Below are 21574 nucleotides of genomic sequence, written 5' to 3' on the forward strand. Positions count from 1 at the left end.
AAAATGAGACTTCAGGACTGATTTAAGTTTCTGGGTTGTATTTTAGGAAGAGAAACAAAGGGGCATAGCTTCTAAAAGCGTGGTTCAGAATCTTGGGTAGGAGGTAGACAGGGAATATAGTTTGAAAAACTTATTCTGTACTCTCACAATCTGATTTTATACTTGGGAAAAATACAAATTATGGGAAAGGGCTTAAATGTTTGCTTATCAATGGGGGGATGAATTTAAAAGATTAATGGACTTTGATAAAAAAAAATTCCTACCAGAGACCTTTCCAAACCTCCTTAAAATCATACCTCATAGATCTGGGCCATCTCAGAAGGGAGTCTCGGCAGGCAGGCAAAGAAGGAATCTTTCACCCCATTTTTAAAGTTTTAGATGGAAAAACTCTGAATAAATTGGCATCCATTTTAAGTAATTCAATCAACTGACTCAAACAATGCAGAAATATATGGAGCAGAAAGTTAGGGTTAGAAAGTCCCCTCTTTACCCACCTGTATTATCTTTATTCTAGGCCACCATTAGTAGAAGTCTGGTTTAATTTCTTTCACGTATTTTTATCTCAACATACACATACATAGGTTTTTTAATGTTTAATGAAATCATACAATATATATTTCTTTGAGAGTATTTTTTAAAGCATCTATGATTTTCCCATGTCCATATGTGTAAATCAGCCTCATGATCTTAAGAACTGTATAATATTCTATTGTAATAATAATAGTTAACATTATTTAAGTACTTACTGTATGTCAAACACTGTACTAAGCATTTAATGCAATTGCCTCATTAATACTTCTGCCAGTCCTAAGGGGCAGGCACTTTTGTAATCCCCATGTTGGAGATGAGGAAAGTAAGGCACTAAGATTGTTTCCTAATACCACAAAGATAGCAAGTGTTGGAGACAGAATTTTATTCCAGGCAACCTGATTTTATAGACCTATTTTATACTGTCCTCCATACTGTCATCATATTTTATACTGATTTATCATAATTTATTTAGGTAATCGCCATTAATGGACTCTTGCTATGTTTTCAGTTCTTCAATTCATTCATTTATTCATTGAGCAAGTATTTTTGAATGCCTGTCATCAATGTAGTGACTTTTAATTCTTGACATTACTTTCTTCTCTGAATTCTGTTGCTCTTTAATGCTTTTCCAGGGCATTTAGACTCTGATGGCATTAATTTATTTCTGTCTGTGTTCATGTGTCCATGTGTGTCTGTGTATTAATACATATATGCACACGAGTTTGTGTTTGTTTCCCATTCATTCATTTAGTCATTATAAAATTATTTAACAAATAATTCTTGGATACAAGTTATATGTCAGGCACTTGGAACAAAAATGAATGAAACAGGCAAAGTTTCTGTCTTCAAAGTTTATACTATAGGAGAATGGGAGACAATTAACAAATAAGTCAGTAATCCTATAGTATCATGTCAGACAGTGTTAAGTTCTATGAATGAAAATAAAGAAGGTAGGGACTAGTGAGTGCTGGGAAGTACTATTTTAGGTAGGGTCACCTTGAAGCAGAGACCTGCCTACAGTGAGGGAGTGAGGCGTGGTTATAGTGGAGAGCAAACACCCTGGAGCAAAAGCAGACTTGTGGGCTCACAGCAGAGCCAGGAGTCTGTGTGGCTGGAGCACAATGACTGAAGAGGAGGTGATGAAGGAGAAAGTGAGGTCAAAGAGGCTGCTGGGGACTGTGGCCTGGAGGGCTGCATAAGGACTTTGGATTTTCCGGGCAGCATTCTATTTCTTCAGGTCATCAGTTCTTTCCCGTATTTCTCTTATTTTCCCTACCCTGCATGCGCAGTGCTGAGCTCAGACCAGACACCTCAACATGGCCCTAACTGTGTTTTTGGCCCCTTCTTCACATAGATTAAAGACTCATGAGTTGGTCAAATATTCATTTAAACCTCTGAGCACATGTAAAATGTTTTCTGGCTTGTGGATACTTCCATTCTACAGAGTTAACCTTCTCTGACCCTTTCTGACATGACTAAAATAATGGTTCAAAGACAATATGCTTTGTCTCCAGTATTTCGTCTGAATCAGCCTGTATCTTCTATAGTATACAAGTATATATATTTGGTATAGACTTGATATCCTTTTTTGCCTAACTCATTGAATGAATCCCACTCAATGAACATAAAAGTCAGCTTCTATTTGGGGAGTACAATAGTTACTTATTAACTCGATTTGGCTACTCAGTCTTAAAACAATTACAAAGTCACTTTATGGAAATGTTCTATCAGTGGGGATGAGGAAATATTATTATATAACATTCAACTTTTTGATACTGATTTGATTATCATCTTCATTCAGGATTTCAGACATTGGACCATGAAGATCAGATTGCTTTGCTAAAAGGGTCTGCAGTTGAAGCTATGTTCCTCCGTTCAGCTGAGATTTTCAGTAAGAAACTTCCAGCTGGACATACTGACCTACTGGAAGAAAGAATTCGAAAGAGTGGTAAGTAATTTGGTTAATCGTAAAAAGCATTTGTTCCTGCAAGTAAGAATTTGAATATGCCATGAAGGCAGGCCTCTTGCCTGTCTTAATGCAATTTATGCCCATTGTGACTAGCATGGAAAATGACACAAAAAAGAAAAGATACAATTTAAATAGATGCAAATTTAGTGACTTGGTTCCAAAATTCTTGTTGTAATAGCAAAATACCAAAAATACTCTTTTCACTGCATTAAGATGAAGGACCAAAGGAGAAATTTTTTTAAATACTGGAAAATTAGTCTGATTTTTAAAATAACATAAAGGAGTGGAGATTATTCAGTCTAGAAAAAGATCCATTTATTCAGAAGCTTCAGCTATGAATGACTATGTATCAAGCTATTAATCTATCTCAGTTCAAAGTCAAATAAGAAATAATACCAATAGCAACATTTATACATCACTTATTGGGTTTCAAGCACTGTTCTAAATACTTTATATATTGGTTCCTCAAGCCTCACAAAAATCCTTTAAGTACTATTATTCTTCCCATTTTATAGGTGAAAAAACTAAGACAGTGAGTGGTTAAATAATTTTTTAGACAGGAAGCCTGACTTCAGAAGCCACATGTCCTAACCACCATACTTCACTGCCTCTCAGATAAAATGAAACAATGAATGAATAACACAGTTTAACTTACTGTGGAGGAATCCTGTGATGGGGAGGGTATGGAAATGAGAATGTATGGTCTTTGTCCTTGGGGCACTCACAGACTAGTGGAGAAGTACAGTGTACAAGCAAGTGATTCCAAAGGAGTGTAAGAGAGACTATAAGCAATATGTATGTAAAATGAAGTAGAAGCCTAAAGATGTGCCTCCCTTCTGCCAAATCTTCCTGGTGAGTCAGTAAACGCATATAATCAGTTGAATCATGGAGGATGGTTAGGAACTTGTCAAGCCACAAAAGTCTGAAAAAGGCACTCCAAGAGATATAGCCTTTACCATATAATAATATAGAAATTGCAGGTAATAATATAGAAGTAATATAGAAACTCTCCACAAAGATGTGGAGAAATGAGAGAACATCCATGTATGGGACTGAAAAATACCTTGATATTGCTGCAAGATAATATTTGTGCAGCTGAAAATGCAGTGAATGCTAGATTATTAAGGATGTTGAATGCCACAAAAGTAGCTTTAGTTCTTATGTAATTGGGGTTCTTGGTAGTATCCTGAACAGATACGATATGACCATAAAAGTACTATGGAAAGATCTTTATTGTGAAGAAAGGCTTGGAGGAATTAAGACAAGTAGCAGATCTCTATAAAGAAACCAGTGAATAACTAGGTGAGTAAACATGAGGGTCTTGCAGACTAAAAATATCTAGTGATCAAAAAGAAAAAACCTTACTTGATAACATAAGTTACAGAACTTGTAATACTGCAAATTTCAGAAAAGTTCAAGAATGAAGTTTTCTAGAACAGTCTGTATAAAGAAATATGCATGCCTCCGGCTCATAAGATACTTTACCCAAACATCAGCCACATATTGTGACAATGAAAACCATCCAAATTCATGTGCTGCTTCATATTTTTAATCTATAGTGATGCTTCCATTTATTAATATTTATGAATTTGCTTCCCCCAGTGGATTTTCAGAACATTGCCTTTTCCCCACACCATATAAAAATCTGATCTTGCAAGATGACCTTTCAGAATAACTTTATTTTTATGCAAATGTAACACATTCTTATTTCTATTGTATATTTAATTCAGAATAACATAACATTTCAAAGTTACCCTGTTTAAACCTACAGAGCTGTTTAAAGAATACAGTGTGAAATTTCTTTTTCTGTTCTTCAAATTCATACTCTTTTGTTTGCTATTATTAAATCCCATTACATTCACCAAGATACTGTCTGCTGAGATACATTTACTTAGTGAGGATTACAGTGTTTATTTATGTTAATTGAGGCTTCAGAATATATTTCTGACACAACCTGTGGCTGAGTTGTTTTTTCATAATTCTAGTGCATCAGTTTTTTACTCCTAATGTGGTATTATGTAAAATTCATTTATAACCTGGAATTTTTAATAACAATAGGAATAATCATATGATACCATAAAATATGATAGAACTGAAAAGGGCTGGCTGACACTAATTAGTTTACATTTTTACATTAGGGAAATTAGCAATAACTTCTCACAGATTTAACAACTTGTTCTGTTATGTTCACTTCAAATAGAAATAACCTCTGAAAACTACAATGAGTTTTGGCCCTTTTTGATTACCTGCAATAGACATAAGTGAAATATTCAATTCAGTAAGTGTTTATCAAGATGACAATATACCTTGTGATTTTGCAATGGTTTGCTTTTACAAGCATTATCTTCTTAGTATTTCCAATGACCTCTAAAGTTGAGGGCTATGTTCCTATTTTATAATCAGGGAAATAGGCTTACATGGGCTGGGTGACCTGCCCAAGGTCATACAGTTAACCAGTAGACTATCAGGAGATGAACACAGGTGTTCTACTCAAAGCCCAGCACTGTTTCTATACATTGTACCTGCCACTTGCTAAGACCTAACATTTGCCCAGCTACTAGCTGGTGGGGAATATAAAGACCCAGTAAGACATGGTTCTTCCCCTTTGGCTGAGTAAGAAGGCACAAGCAGCAGCTATCAATCTGAAATTGCATTTAAGCAAATAATAGAATGAGTGGAGACAATGAGGTCAGAGGAAAAAGAGATGCTTACTAGAGTGATGAAGTTGTTGTAGCATAGTAAAGCATACCATACATAGTATATTTTTTCTACTTTTTAAATATATATGATTTTGCTGCTTTAACTTTGGTAACTCACACAAAATGAAAATTGTTATAAAAGCTAAATTCTCTAATGAAGCAGATTTAAACTGTCAGTTCATAGACTGTCTTTGAAAGAAAGGTTGGAAATGTACAGAGACAAACGACAGAATATTTATAAGAAAGTTTTAATTCTTAAACTTTAGAAATCTTACAACTTCTCATGTTGCTCTTCAAAGTGGTCACATGATAACTTTGGCATGGGACAAATTTGGGGGTAAAATTATAGGGAAGAAACCCCTTCAAAATAAGAGATGGTATTAAAGTAACACGAGTGTCAATATTTCCATTGTCCCTCAGCACTAATCCCCAAGCCTGTTTTACTTGTCCAGTTTGGGACATTATGTATTTATTTATGCATTTGTCTCCTCCATCAATCTGTGAACTTCTTGAGCACTGTTCCCGGCACTAACACAGTGCCTGGCACAGACAAAGTGCACAAAAATTGGTGAATTTGGTTGAGATGGATCTGAAATTTGACAGTCCAAACCCTGGCAACTCCTAAGCACCATTATCCTAAGATAAATTTTAGCCACTCAGACTACTGGAAAGTATTAAACATCTTAAATATTTTAATCAAGGCCAACAGTATGGCAAAAATGACTCACTGAGTGGAGGGTAGCAGCTGAAACAGAGGCCAAGGTCCAATCTCAGCACCACAGGAATATTTCCATTGTCTGAATGGCCTCCTTTCTCCTAGTACATCTCACAGCTATGTAACCTTCATTGCTAGGAACAAACAAAACATAGTATTGTGTAATTTAACAAGCATTTATTAATCTCCTACTGTGTCTCCAGTAGATGCTAGTTACTAAGGACACAGATATGAATAAGAACCATCTTTATTGGTCAGGCAGTGTGGCAAGCACTGGGGACAGAGCAGTTGACTCCTGTTCTTATAAAATATAGATGGTATTTCACACTCTAATGGGAGGAAGAGATATGAATTGTGAGAGGTGCAGTAGAATTGAACATAGAGGAGGGAACAACTAATTCTGCTTCAACATGACAGGAAAAGCTCCACAGAAAAAGCAAAATTTGAACTTGACCTTGAAATATGAGTAGGGTGTCCTAGCCAAATGAGGATGCCTTGTATATGTGCATTTGTGTTTGATACACACACACATACCTCTGCTTTATTTTTGCCCCCAATTAAAACTAGGAAGTTAATTGGGAAATAAAGACATTTACATTTAAAGTAACTTTAAAGAGCATAGCGTTAATTCTATCACATGGTTATTCTCTCAGAGAATATTTATCACTGGAAAATTAATTTATCAATCACAGACTTTTTTAAGGAAACAAAAAACAAAGAAGCAGAAACAGTGATGTTTTTTTTCCCAACTAACATTTTCATAGTAGGCTTTGTGATTAAATTAGAAAATAGCCCCCTCTTGTGACCAAAAATCAACTAATTGGACTTAGAACAAGTTTCTGGAGGAGGAGGAAGCAGGAAAACAGGAAAAGACTGCCCCTTCAGGATGATGCTCTTGTTATGTTGCTTATGTTAGAAATTGCTGGCTCATAAAACTTAAAGCATCTCTTTTTGTTTATGCTGGCATGATTAATTCTGATTATCCACTCTAATTCCAAAAGCAACTTTATATTTATCTATCCTGTAGGAAAATAATTTTTTAAACTCTTATTATTTATTTTCTACATTTTTCCTATGTTCACTGTTGGTCTTTAAAATGAACATTTACAAGATGAACATTTTTAATAAACATTTTAACCTGTTTTTTTCCCCCAAAATTACCAGTTGCAATTAGATAGCTAATGGTATCATCTTTGGTAGGTGAAAGGAATTTAGGAAAACAAAATAAGAAATTAGGTAGTCAAAGATGATTTCATAAATATTTTCAAATCAATTGCCTGCTTCCTTGGTAGCTCAGTTGGTAAAGAATCTGCCTACAGTGCAGGAGATGGCGGTTCAGTCCCTGGGTTGGGAAAATCTCCTGGAAAAGGAAATGGCAATCCACTCAGTATTCTTGCCTGGAGAATCCCATGGACCAAGGAGCCTGGCAGGCTATAGTCCATGGGATCACAAGAGTCGGACATGACTTAGCGACTAAACCACCACCAACCTTATCTCCAAACCTTTATGTATTATTTAAAATAATGACAGTTGTGAATTATTTTAGCTAACCACAACTGATGAGTGTAGAACTCAAATATAGAAGACTGCCATTTCTCAAAAGTGAAAAAGAGTGGCCTTATTAACAAATACAGATCTTAGCTTAGCTTTCATACCTAGAAAAGTACTGAGGCAAATCACTGATCAACCAGTTTGTATTCACCTCTAGCAAACTGCAGAATGCCAAAACAAAACAAAAAGCAAAAATACAGCTTTGTAAATACAAATGTACATGAGCTTAATCAAACATTAAGATGGAATGAATGTATTGACCCAATTTCCTGAATAATGACAATAATAGTTCTTATTATGATTATTTGCTCTAACATTTATGAGAGTTTAACATTTACTGAGAGTTTACCATGAGCCAGGCAGGATGCTCCATCTGAGCTGGTGGCTCAGTCCATGGGGCTGCAAGGAGTCAGACACAACTGAACAACTAACATTTTCACTTTGACTATACTAAGTGAAAAAGAAAGTGAAAGTGAAGTTGCTCAGTTGTGTCTGACTCTTTGCGACCTCATGGACTGTAGCCTACCAGGCTCTTTCATCCATGGGGTTTTCCAGGCAAGAATACTGGAGTGGGTTGCCATTTGACTATACTAAGTACCTAACAATTACTTTCAAGTAAAGTGACTAAAGGCTAGCCATGGTGTTAAGAACTCTACATATTTTGTCTCATACAATACTATTGTTACAATTCACATTTCACAGATGAGGAAACTGCGGCTGAAAGAATTTAAGTAATGTGCCCAAGATCAAGTCATAGGTCAGCTTTTAGGCTCAGACTTACTACCTCTTTAACTACTATGTCTGTTGGCAACCAGGACTAGTAGTTCCAGCCTACATACTCCAGCCATCTGAATTTTAAGTTGTATCCAGCCTGATCATGGGCATTCACTTCAATCTGTAACAGCTGGATAGAGGGCAATCTTCCACATAATGTCATCCCCAAGTCGTTCAACAAAGACACTATTGTTAAGAGAGCCCACTGGGGTCGATTAAGCATTGAAGGGGAGAAAAGTGCTGTTTTGATTAAAAGAGAGAAAGGCCAGGGATTCTGTTTGAGAAGATTCTTCAGATTCATCTAAAGATGAGGATTCAGACTTTCTGATCTTGTGAAATGTACTATTAGATGATAATCAGACTCTTTTAGCATTTAGAATCCAATTTTACTTTGGTATGTGTCAACCTAAGCTCTAAGGCTTTAGGTCTAGTTTGGGATGGAATAGAGTTGTCTATTGTAAACCAATTCTGGGAAACTCAGTCTCATCTTAATTCATCCATAAGTCACAACACAACCTTTCTTTTTTTTTCTTTCTTGCACAATTCCCTAATCAAAGCTTTTCTGGAGTGGGGCCAAGCACAGAACAGGCGCCAAACTAATAGCTCTTGAATAACTGGAGGAAGTGGCACAAAGGAATCCTAAATTATGAAGAGGAGTAAGTTATAAAGGAGGAGGATATTGCAAGCAGAGAAAGTAACATGTACAAAACTGAGCAATAAGACTTGTCTAGGGAACTCCAAGGGCCTGAACACAGCTGGAGTAACGGTTGTGTGATAGAAAGATGGTACCCCTTAATCACAACTAAGAGCCAGGATTCTGGGGCCTCCTAGCTTTGGTTTGAATCCTGGTTCCACTTTTCACCAGCCGTGTGTCTTTGGTCAAGTTATGTAACCTCTCTGTGCCCATCTTATGGGGTGTTAGAAAGATTAAATGAGTCCCAGTGCAAGAAGTGCTTAGAACTGCACCTAGTACATAGGGAGTACTCAAATGTTCACTCCTGTTGTTATCATTTGGGTGAGTAGTCGGTGGTGGGAAAGGCAGGGGTCAGGGCCTAGAGTTTCCTGTGTAAAAAGGAAGGCATTTATGCCAAAACCATGGAGAGGTTTTTGAAGGTTTGAAAGAACCGGGGAGACACGAGGTGGTTTGAATTTTAGAAGGGTGATTCTGGGATGGATTGAAAGGGACCACACTGAAGACGGGAAGACCAGTGAGGAGGCAGGTGGAGTAATCCAGATGAAAACAGTTAAAAACTTAAACTAGGTCAACCAGGAGCCAGTGAGAGTTAGCTGGTCAAATTCAGAGGACTCAGTGCTGGACTGAGTTGGAGGGAGGCTGAATCTTGGTTACCAGGTGGAGACAGTTGGGTGGGTGAGGACACCAGTCACTAAGAATGGGAACATCAGGAAAGAAGTGGATTTGGAGGGATGGGGAATTTAGTTCTGTACATGGTGTCTTTGATTTTAGACCTGCTGAGTTTGAAGAGAAAAGCTAAGTACCATTGCCTGGTAGGCAGTGGATAAACAGTTTCGTACTTCAGAGAGAGATCAGAACTCTGTTAAGAACTCTAGCTAATGTATTAAGTAGAGTTTATACTTCTGGACTAAAGAACAATAATTTTTTGTTGGTTAAGATGCTGTCTATGTCTTGATTATAGATAGTGATATTTAAAAAATTAACTAAGCCCCATCTAGAACATGGTGAAGTTCAGAGATTCTTTTGATAATTCAAGAATATTATCATTTATTGTCACACAGTTGTGACTAAAACAAAGGCACAGTCAAGATCAAAGATTGATTAGTTTATATTTTAAGGATTTTGTTAACTGGTCTTTTTTGCAGTGCCTCACCTTTAACTGGGATATTTATATATTTTATATAATCATTATTTAAATGTATGCTGCTGCTGCTGCTAAGTCGCTTCAGTCGTGTCCGACTCGTGCCACCCCACAGACGGCAGCCCACCAGGCTCCCCCATCCCTGGGATTCTCCAGGCAAGAACACTGGAGTGGGTTGCCATTACCTCCTTCTCCGATTTAAATGTATACATATGGGTATAAATATTGTCTGTGTGTGTATAATGTGTTTGTAGTTTTACACTTTTCAGTCATTCAAAAATTTTATTATGCCTCTGCAATTTTTCAACTTTCCCCCATAGGTATCTCTGATGAATATATAACGCCTATGTTTAGCTTTTATAAAAGTGTTGCAGAATTGAAAATGACTCAAGAAGAGTATGCTCTGCTTACAGCAATTGTTATCCTCTCTCCAGGTAATTTCAATGTTATGTATTTATTTTTATTCCATTTTTCGGTTTTCCTCTCAAGGATAGTATGAATATTAAGGAAAATCTTGGATAAAAAACATGAAGAGAAAGTAAAATGGCCTATAATTCCATCACTCAAATTGAACCATTGTTAACATTTCAGTGTAGTTCTTCTCAGTGTTTTTCTGAACATCATGCTCATTCATTTAATAATTGCATTTTGAACACGTTTATACACTCAACATGTTTCCAGACATTGTGTGATATAGCAGCAAAGAAATAGGCAGGCAGAGTGAGAAAGACAATGAATAAAGAAACAAACAAAAAGAATTTTCAGGGAGTGATAATACTACAAAAAAATTAAGATGTCGTATAAGGAAAGAAAGTGGCAGCAAAATGCTGTTATAATCAATAGTCAGGGAAGGCTTATCTAAAGGGTTGAAATTTGAGCAGGACATAAATGAAACTATATACTTTTTTTTAACATAATAAAGAATATACTGTCTTTATACTTTCTCCATGTCATTAAAAATCATACTGGTAGAAGTTTGTTGCAATATGTACATCATGTTGTATGATGTATAATCATTTACTCAGTTGTTACCATGTTTGGATATTCAAGATGTTTCCAGATTTATCATTGCTGTTGTTTTAAACAATTTTGAAATGAATCCCTGTACATAAAATTTGTCTATATTTTTTGATTAGTTATTTGGGAATAAGTAATGTCATGTTCCTGATTTCGAAAGCTTAATTACAGTGTTAGCCTTAAACCATTTTAATATATGATACTGTGGCAGAAGCTATTAATAGTTGTTGCTTTGTTTTACTATGAGAAATTATAATTTTAGAAAGAATGACCCAGAAATTCTACTCCGCAGAATATACTCACCACAAATGACACTTATGTCTATTCTTGGGGTTACCTTTTGGGTGCATTTGTTACCAAGTCCAAGCTTGTACTGCTTCCCACATGGTGGTCTGAAAAATCAAGAGATGAGTTGTTAGGACAAGGAATAGCAACTTTATCTGGAAAGCCAGCAGACTAGGATGGTGGACTAGTGTTGCAGAGAACCATCTCACCCAGGTTTGAATTCAGGCTTCTTTGATAATAAAATTGGAGGGGGTGTGGGTGGTCGCGCAAACCTCTCGGTTCTGGAACCCTTTGTTCTCGCAGCTGTCCAGGTAGGTCTGGTTGTAATGTTCCTATAAACCTCCAACAAGACAAATATTATTCTCTGCTCTGCAACATTTTATCTCTAAATGAATGGAAAAGTGTCCTACCTTTAAAGGTCAGAGCCTTGAGAATGGGTTATTCTGTGTATTTCAGGCTCCAGGCAACATTCTATTACAAAATGCAGAGTCAAAATGACTAAGCACAACTAACAGAGCACACAGTTTAAAACCGGAGGAGTACTGTCAGTCTTTCCTGAACACATTGACTGGAAGGAGAACTTAGGCAGGCCTCTGGGGGGCAGTAAAGGCTTTATAGCTTGATCTAGTTGTGATTACAGGAGTGTAAAATACATGTGTGTAAAAATTCATCAATGTGAACACTGCCCGTTTTAAGTGTACAGTATTTGTAAGTTACAGTTCAAAGAAAGTTAACCTTGCTGTAATTATGCCAGATTTTTACTTTTCCACCTTCTTTATCCTTTTATTTTGAACTTGAAAAACAGACAGACAATACATCAAGGACAGAGAGGCAGTAGAGAAGCTTCAGGAACCTCTGCTTGATGTGCTACAAAAGTTATGTAAGATTCACCAGCCTGAGAATCCTCAACATTTTGCCTGTCTTCTGGGTCGCCTGACTGAGTTGAGGACATTCAACCATCACCACGCAGACATGCTTATGTCATGGAGAGTGAATGACCACAAGTTTACGCCACTTCTCTGTGAAATCTGGGATGTGCAGTGATGAGCACTGCAGAGGCAGGGTCCAGCTCTTCATTTTCCTGATATAAATCTGATACATAACTTTCTTTTCTTGCATTTGTACCTGGCTTCATGCCAGAATTTTCCTCTGTATTTATGTGGTAGTTATATAACCCTAACAATTGTAAATATGGGACTAGGTTGAAATACTGTCTCTACATTGTATTTTACAAAGCTTAAGGGAATTTTTCATTCAAATTGGCATGCCCTGTTTGCCAAATTAATCATTACTGTAAATCTGTTGAAATAGGGGAAACTCTCATTTTGTTCTTCATTTCACCTTATTGCATATATTTTATTAAAGAGTTGTGTTCAATTTGGGCAATAAACCGAACATAATGGCGACAGGCTTTTCTTTGGGAACAAAATTTGAAAAATATACAAACTTATTTCTTTAAATGATGAATGGCATCCTATTGAGTCTGAGGGGTAATTTCCAAAAAGATAAACTCTTAGAACATAAATAGTGCTTTTCTCATCCCCGGAAGTCCTGGTGAATATTCATTCATTTGTGATAGCCCTTTGATAATTTCTTATTCTTCAAAGTTCACAGAGCATAGCATACACAAGAGTTAACGATTCTCACATAAAATATTCCCTCTGGCAGTTTATTTCCCTTCTCAGGGTCCTGAGGTGGCATTGACAAATTCAGAGTATGCAGATAACTCCAGTGATGGGACATTCCCTTTTCTCTCACAAAAGTGCTCTCTACTGGCTTCAGTGCATGTAATTACTCGTTTTTCATTTATTTGTTTGTTTTGCTTTTGGAAAACACTCCTTCAGCTGGGTGCACAGCTGTGTATACTTCCCCTGAAGCAGGAATTAGTTCATTTCCTTCCTTCATTGTTATATTGTTGCATTCTTCTCCCCACCATCCTTCAGTAAATATAATAAAACACCTTCTGCAAGTAACTGTTTACATGTCCCTTACTCCTGAAATCAGCCAAATTGGAACTTGCTTAGCAGCAAAGTTTTCATTTTAAAATGTTAAGGCAATCCTGAAGTTCTAACAAAGGCTAGTCAGTAGAAAAAGGAGTGAACTGGGGCTAACATTAGTTGAATTCCACTTGTTTCAACAAGAAAAAAGACTTGAGTCCCCACTAAGTAAAATCTTTATGCTAATCTCCATGGGAAATATAAAGATGACTAAGACCCAGTAACTGCCTGGAGGGGCTTAAAAGAAGAGTAGAGGAGAGTGCTGTGGGCTTACCTGGGAAGGTCTCATGGAGGAGGTGACATTTGCCCTGGGCTTGGAAGAATAGTCAGAACTTCATGGGTTGAGGTAACAAAGGGGAGGATTCAAGGTGAACATGGTGGCAAGAGTAAAAGAAGGGGAGGTGGGGGAGGTGGACAGATGTTTAAGGACCACAAGTAACATGGGGCGGGGCGGGAGGTTGTGCAGTACCTTTGTAAGCCTCAGTTTCACCTCTGCAAAATAAAGATCTCAGTTCAGTTCAGTCGCTCAGTCGTGTCCAACTCTTTGCGACCCCATGAATTGCAGCACGCCAGGCCTCCCTGTCCATCACCAACTCCCGGAGTTTACTCAAACTCATGTCCATCGAGTCGGTGATGCCACCCAGCCATCTCATCCTCTGTTGTCCCCTTCTCCTCCTGCCCCCAAGCCCTACCAGCATCAGGGTCTTTTCCAATGAATCAACTCTTCACATGAGGTGGCCAAAGTACTGAAGTTTCAGCTTCAGCGTCAGTCCTTCCAATGAACACCCAGGACTGATTTCCTTTAGGATGGACTGGTTGGATCTCCTTGAGGTCCAAGGGACTCTCAAGAGTCTTCTCCAACACCACAGTTCAAAAGTGTCAATTTTTCGGTGCTCAGCTTTCTTCACAGTCCAACTCTCACATCCATCCATGACCAGTGGAAAAACCATAGCCTTGACCAGATGGACCTTTGTTGGCACAGATCTCAGTAACCACCATCAAAAGGGATTGAGCTGATGAATGAAGAGTAAATGGGAAGTTGCAGATTCACCAGGGAAGTGGGTGTTGTGGAAAGAACAATTAAAACAGAGAAGTAAATTTCTGAATGCCTGAAGGAGAAGGGTCAGTTTGGGGAACTAAGCGGTTTGGTGTTTCCAGATCCTAAGGCATCTGGGGGAAAGCAAGTGGTGGGAAATGAGCTGGAACTGAGGGTGTCCTGTAGATGGAGATAGAAGTTAATCTCTTAGGTCTGGATTTATTCAAGTTGTTAAGACCTTATGATAGCAAGTAATAATGCTTCTCATGTGGAAAATGAATTGTAACATAATGAGAAATGCTTATTTGGTCTTTGTCCCTAGTTCTTGACATAGAAATTCTAAAACTCTTGGCATTTCCTGAGTGATAGGAGGATCTTTATTATTCATAACAAGATCCTTTCATCCATACCTGAGTTAATGCTAATAAGGTGACTCTGGTGGGCCTCTAGATGCTTCAGGGTGGAGGACTGTTGCCAGAAGAGCCAATCACGTGATTAGAGGGTTAGAATTCAGTCCCATTCCTCAAACTCTGGGGAGAGGAGAGGAACATTGAGGTCGATGTCAGTTGTTAATGGCCAATGATTTAATCATTCATGCCTATATAACGGAAATTCCAATTAAAAAAAAACACTGAATGATAGTATTTGAGAGCTTCTGGGCTGGTGAACACATCGAGGTGCCAGGAGGGTGATGTGCCAGAGAGTGTGGAAGCCCACACCCTCCTCCGTTTACTCTTTGTCTCTCTCGTTTGACTGTTCCTGAGATGTAGCCTTTATAGTACACTGGTAATAGGAGTGAACTGCTTTCCTGAGTTCTGTGAGCCAAACCAGCAAATTAACAAACCTAAAGAGGGAATCACCTATACATATCTTATTTCCACATAAGGGCACATTTTGAGGTTCCTAGACAGCATATTAAAAAGCAGAGACATCACTTTGCCACCAAAGATTTGATGCTTTCAAATTGTGGCACTGGAGAAAACCCTTGAGAATCCCTTGGACAACAAAGAGATTAAACCAGTCAATCCTAAAGGAAATCAGCCCTGAATATTTATTGGAAGGACTGATGCCAAAGCTGAAGCTCCAATACTTTGGCCACCTGATGCGAAGAGCTGACTCATTGGAAAAGACCCTGATGTTGGGAAAGATTGAAAGCAGGAGAAGAAGGGGATGACAGAGGATGAGATGGTTGGATGGCATCACTGACTCAATGGACATGAGTTTGAGCAAACTCTGGGAGATAGTGAAGGACAGGGAAGCCTGGCGTGCTGAAGTCCATGGGGTCACAAAGAGTCAGACACGACTGAGTGACTCAACAACAACTAAGGTTCCACGTGGATATGAATTTTGGAGGGGAGGCTATTCGACTCACTATATAAATAAAACATTTTAGTATTGATCATAACTGTTATGAAATTTTATATTATTGAATTACATACAGATAATATTTGTTAATGTAAATCAATAACATCCCTTTAGGACTGACCTTAGTCTTGTTTTTAATGTTGGCTCTCAATAGATCATCTGCTGAATGAGTAGTTTAATTAACTGAGTGAATCAAGATCTCTGTAGCCCCCAAATTTCATCCAGTAGTTCACACAAGGCAGAATCCATGGATTGATAGCTAATGTCAAAGCATTAAAAACAAAATGCAGAACAAAACAACTAATAAATCAATCAAAGGAAAAAAATCTCCGACAATGACAATAAACTTTAAGCAATAAAGGAGCATTCTTTCAGGGTTGTGGAAAACACCAAAATCACATTTCTGTATTCAAGGATGATGAGATTATGGGTGACGCTTCTGTGTTCTGTAGAGATGTGTAGTCAGGTGAATGGATATTCCTAATGTAATAACTTGAAAAATTTAGATCTCCAAACATGATGCTTTCATCACAATCTGGAGAAAGTCAGACCCATTAAATAAAATACTTTGTCATCTGATGGGAGCAAACTGGTAAGGCTTGCTTTGCATGTTCCGACCATGCCAATTTCAAGTGAGAACACCTAAAACATTACTATTAACCTAACCACCAATTAGAAAATCTACACATGAAAGTAAATTGCAGCTCACTTGTTGAAACCCTCAATTACTAATTGCAGTGTTAAAATCAAGGTAGGTAAGATGGTGAATGTACTTAGGGGGTGGGTTACTAACTGAAAATTCTTGTAAAAGTGAGGTTGAGAGAGCAACATGGGGGACTTTTTTTATTCATAAGGGAAAAGCAATAAGAATCAAAGAATCTAGAAGGGAACTCCTCACCCATTCCCCACCTTTAACCAATGAGGAAGACGGGCTTAGATTTCCTGACTCTGGATTCACTTTTCACCACATTGTCCTTTATAAGCTAGAGGAATTACCAAGACAAACCAAATAGACAATGAAAATAAAAAGAAACCAATCATGGAAATACCCTGCTGCCAAAATTTCAGCAAATGGCTTAGAGAAATATTAAGTGGTGTGTGTGAGTGTATTTGAGAGAGAATGTATACATACTTCACATAACAGTTTCAATTTTTAATAAATAGTATTCAAATGTTTAGGTACATAGCATGCATGTAAGAAAAAATAGAACTGTTACCTATTGACTCCTCAAACAAAATCTGTGTGACACAATTTACTTATTCTTAAGGTCTGGAGAGCAGTGTACATATTTTTATATTTGGGCTCAACAAATCCAATGTAAAATCAGAACTCCACTCGAAATTTGGCTGAATGAAATGGTATGACAAATTTCCCCTTTAGTTTTAAATAGAAACACTATAAAACTGGTTCCCAACCTTTTGATACCAGGGACCAGTTACATGGAAGACCAGTTACATGGACCAGAGTGTGTGTGTCTGTGGGGGGGGCCGGGGGGGGGGGCTGGTTTCGGGATGATTCAAGTGCATTACATTTATTATGCACCTTATTTCAATTATTATTACATCAGTTCTACCTCAGTTAATCAGGCATTAGGTTCCAGAATTTGGGGACCCTTGCTATAAAACACAGGTTGATCTGAACACCAGGTCCTGTGAAAATGGATCTACTGCGGTCATGGACAACAAAGGGTTCTGGTAAAGACACCAGTAAAAAACGAGCAACCATTCTTGGGTATCAGATTCCATGATCACTTAAATGTCAACGTTTTGATGACCATCTTTACCGGGCTAGCCCAGAAGGCAAGCTCTGCAAGAGCAGGACTCCACTGCTTAGGGTGGAGTCTGGTACAGAACAAGCGCTTAAATGTGTTTGTTAAATTAACTTCTCAAATCTCTGTCTCTTGCACAAACCAGTTTAACCAGCTTCAGACCTAATTTTCCAACCATATCTTCTGAACACCTCAACGTGCACATTCCTCTCACATTTCAAAGTGAACACGACCTCACACCAAAATGCATTATTCTTCCCCAAGTGTTGTTTTCTTTGTGTTCCTTAGATTGGCATCACTATCATATGATACTAAGTCCAGATAAATCAGCCTCTTAAGTATCTCCAGACATCTCTTTCTCACTATCCCTTCTGAGCTAGTTTAAGTAATTATAATCTTTTAATTTTTAGAATTGCTGCCAATCTTACTCCTGTCTCCAATACCCTCAAAAATATTTTTTCCCCTAAAACACAAATCAATCACAATTGCTTGCAAGAAAGAATCTAAATTCCATAGTATCTACAAAGGTTTCCTTTGTGCTTACTCCTCTAGCCTGATTTATCCATACCTCCAAATCCCTAAACTTGTCATTCAGAACTACAATTCCCAGAGCATTCCAGATGCTCTCACATCCTTGGAAGCTTATTCTCTCTGCCTAGAAAGCACTCCTCGCTCCTAATTATCTTCTCCTTTGGCAGATCCCTATTTGTCCTTCAAAATTCAAGTCCTTTCAAACCTCTGACCATCACCCTTGGACACTGTAGGAGTTTCCTCTTTCACAGATTCTCTGATTTCTATTGAATCTTTACCACGTTGCTGAGCACTTTCAAGGTAAAGACTTTTCTCTTTTTAGTCTTTCAGCAAGCAACAGTACCTCTTCATTGTTTTTTTGTTAAGTGAATGAAGGAATAAATGCTAAAGAGCATCTGTTGCTGCTGCTGCTAAGTCGCTTCAGTCGTGTCCGACTCTGCGACCCCACAGATGGCAGCCCACCAGGCTCCTCTGTCCACAGGATTCTCCAGGCAAGAACACTGGAGTGGGTTTGCCATTTCCCTCTCCAGCTAAAGAGCATCATTCCTGGTCAATTCCACTCTTTACAGATGGGAAACTGAGACCCAGACAGGCGACATAATTTGACAAAATAAAGCTGAGAGAAAGGGCCCGGGCTTCCAGGCTTTCGGCTCTGACTTTATCCCCATATTAACAAGCCCCGTTTAGTGATCAGAGATCTATCTTTGATTTCATTCAAGACCAGTCTCCACTTAACCTCAACCCTCATTGTGTTGCGGTCAAATCCTTCTCCCTCCCCTCCCCCACGCCCTCCTCTGGAGTTTCCCGAAGGAACAGCCAACATCCTCTTTCTGCTTTCAGCTGTGGCCTGGAACTGCAGGGTTTCTCTCCCTCTCCCCACGCCCCTCACAAGGCCGACAGTTTGTATCCGGAAACAGCAGCGCCCTCAATACAGTGAAATCTCGGTTGGATTTAGGATGGGGAGGGGCTCTTAACAGATCAGGATAAAACTCGGGGCAACTCTGAGCAACACTCCAGGATGCTTCGAGAAGAGACTGATTCACCTCTCCTGCTAATCTGGACAAATAGGGTTAATTGTTGTCGCTGAGGGGCCAGACGAAAGGACGTGCCCTGTGACCAAGCCATTTTCTGTGAGAAGAGCGACTTGGCCGCCAGACTTGTGTGACCCCAGGCGGAGGAGGGAGACCAGTCCACGCAGGTCTCGTGCTCCCGGAGGCCTGGAGGCGGGGCGGGGCCTCAAGCCACGCCCCCTCCCCGCCTCCTCCGAAACAGGCCGCGCCGATTGGTTCCTTCGAAACGGGCCGCGGCGAACCCTGAGCCCGAGGCAGCCGCGGCGGCGGTTGGGCAGGGGCGTGCCGGCCCGGCACAGATTGAGCGCGATGTTGCCCAGCAGGGAGAAGTGACCCTCCTGCGCCTGTGCGGGTGAGTACTTCTTTGTTTGCCGTTCTCTTTTCCTGGCGAACTCTTGCTCGCCTTCTTGGGGCTGCGGCGCCTCAGCTGGCACTGGAAGAGGCCCCGCGCTCAGCCCACCCGAAGGGTTGGTTCAGTAGGGGCTTCGAGCTGCGGGATTCAAGTTGATGTGCGATTGGTCCGCTGCGGGAGTCGCGGGCGCTGATTGGTCCCTGGGGCCGTCAAGATGAAGCAAGCCCCTGCCTTCTCCTGCCCTCCCAGGTTTGGTGCGGGGGCCACAGGTGTGCTGGGGCGGCAGGTGTGCTAGGCGGGGGATGAGGTAGTCACTCGCTGCCGCTCTGCTTTAGAATCCAGGAAGAGATCAGAGTCAGAAATTTAGCCTCTTCAGAGGCACCTTTGTTTCCAAGCACCTAGCTCATATAGGGTCACTTGATTCCTCGGTGTCTCCCCTGGGAAGAACTGATGTAGTCACTGACCTTGGAAGGGAAATTGCAGATAGTTATTTTGCCACCTGGCAGGGGGAAAAGTTTGTTCTCTGTTCCCTCCAGTCCACGCAAGGCTCATGTCGCCGAGATGAACGGAAAGAGGGGACGTACCTCAAGGCTGTGAGCGCTGCTTTTCCCACCCGCACGTTTCGCTTTGAAGGGCTGCGTTGCGGGGAGGTTTGTAGATTGCCTTGGAAGTCGAAGGAAAATTTTGGAGCCTGTGCTTGCCATTCAGTTGCTCCTGGTTCCTAACTAATCTCTGCGAACCGCAGGATTGAGTCTTACTGATTTAGAGTGCTTCGTGGAACGTCTGTTAGAGAAGTTGGTCAGTCCTTATTAAGTGAAAAGATGTTTCTTTCCCGGCCCAGTCTCGGTCAGTTTAGCTTCGTTTGTGTGAAGAGTGTTAATACCTACTCTCTCAGAAGATAAGCATGTTGTGAACTGCTGTTTGATCTCCTCAGTTGGCACTTAAATAATCAGGAACTGGCCTTCTCGCCACCTCAGATTCCCTTTAGGAGGAGATTGGAATGGGTTTGAATGAAGAAGTGAAAACTGGTAGTAGTCGTCTGGTGTAGATCCTTATACGTGTCTGTCTGACTCTTCTCTTTCAAAACCTCATTAAAAACCAACGGACTTTGCGTGGTAGGTGTGTCCGCTATTTCCACATTAATGAATTATAAGTAATGTTTCTTTTTATGTGTTTCTAAGTGTGGGGGCTCTGAAGTCACACTTTACTATGTGTGTGACCTTAGGCAAGTTATTTAATCTTTCTAAGTCTATATTTCCTACTGTGTAAACAGAGATTAATAATAAATAGTTGCTACCTTATTGCTTTGATGGTTGTGAAGATCAAATGAAATAATCCATGTAACTAGTTTAGTACATTGCCTGACACATAACTAGCATTATTTCTGTGCTGCTGGGCAGAAAGGAGCAAAAGGTGAAGACTGTACCAGAGGTAGTGGTATTAATATTTATCATTCATTGATTAAGTTTGTACATATAAAGTACTCATTACTGTTTATCAGTATGAGATGGTTGGATGGCATCACTGACTCAATGGACATGAGTTTGCCCAAACTTAGGGAGGCAGTGAAGGATGGGGAAGCCTGGCTGTCTGCAGTCCATGCGGTCTCAAAGAGATGGACATGACTGAGGGACTGAACAACAACGGCAAGAACTGTTTCTCAAACGAATTATTACCTAGCATGTACCAGGTCCTGTTCTAGATGCTTTACTTATATATTGTTAAGCCTGCTAGTAATCCTGCAGTGTCATAGATGAGGAAACTGAAGCTCAGAGAAAGAAATTAAGCTACTGAGGCTCACCCAGAATTCAGTCTAGACTGTCTCACTCCAATGTCCAGCCTCTTTTTTTAATCACACTACTCTTGCATTTATATATCCAGAATTAAGCTTCTTTGCACAAAGTTGTTTGTATGGCCCAGGTTCATTTTCCCGTTGAAAAAACTGCTTGACTTTGTTCAGGAATTTTTTTCTCTTACCCTCACACAGTTTAGAAAGCACTGTGGCCAGAGTCACGTAATTAAATGCTGTCCTGCAGGTCGCCTTTGGATGTGTGATGTACGATGGGCATCTTTTCACA

General features: G+C 39.4%; 2 protein-coding genes across 5 annotated transcripts in view; both read left to right on the forward strand.

Moving 5' to 3' along the window:
* Positions 1 to 13357, forward strand: part of NR1H4 (nuclear receptor subfamily 1 group H member 4) — a 48375-nt gene extending 35018 nt beyond the window's left edge. For both annotated transcript variants that reach the window (XM_065937545.1, XM_065937555.1), the window contains exons 7-9: positions 2333 to 2479; positions 10395 to 10508; positions 12182 to 13357. In XM_065937545.1, the coding sequence (XP_065793617.1) occupies positions 2333 to 2479; positions 10395 to 10508; positions 12182 to 12420 (500 nt within the window). In that variant the 3' untranslated portion in view covers positions 12421 to 13357. The remainder of the gene's footprint in view (positions 1 to 2332; positions 2480 to 10394; positions 10509 to 12181) is intronic.
* A 6046-nt stretch (positions 13358 to 19403) lies between these two features.
* GAS2L3 (growth arrest specific 2 like 3) overlaps positions 19404 to 21574 on the forward strand; it is a 34621-nt gene continuing 32450 nt past the window's right edge. The window contains exon 1 of one of the 3 annotated variants that reach the window (XM_065937574.1): positions 19404 to 19496. The gene's annotated coding sequence lies outside the window, so the exon portion shown is untranslated. The remainder of the gene's footprint in view (positions 19497 to 21574) is intronic. The other 2 variants (XM_065937567.1, XM_065937583.1) reach the window with 2 other exon arrangements.

This window comes from Muntiacus reevesi, chromosome 1, assembly GCF_963930625.1.
Source record: "Muntiacus reevesi chromosome 1, mMunRee1.1, whole genome shotgun sequence".
Lineage (NCBI taxonomy): Eukaryota > Metazoa > Chordata > Mammalia > Artiodactyla > Cervidae > Muntiacus > Muntiacus reevesi.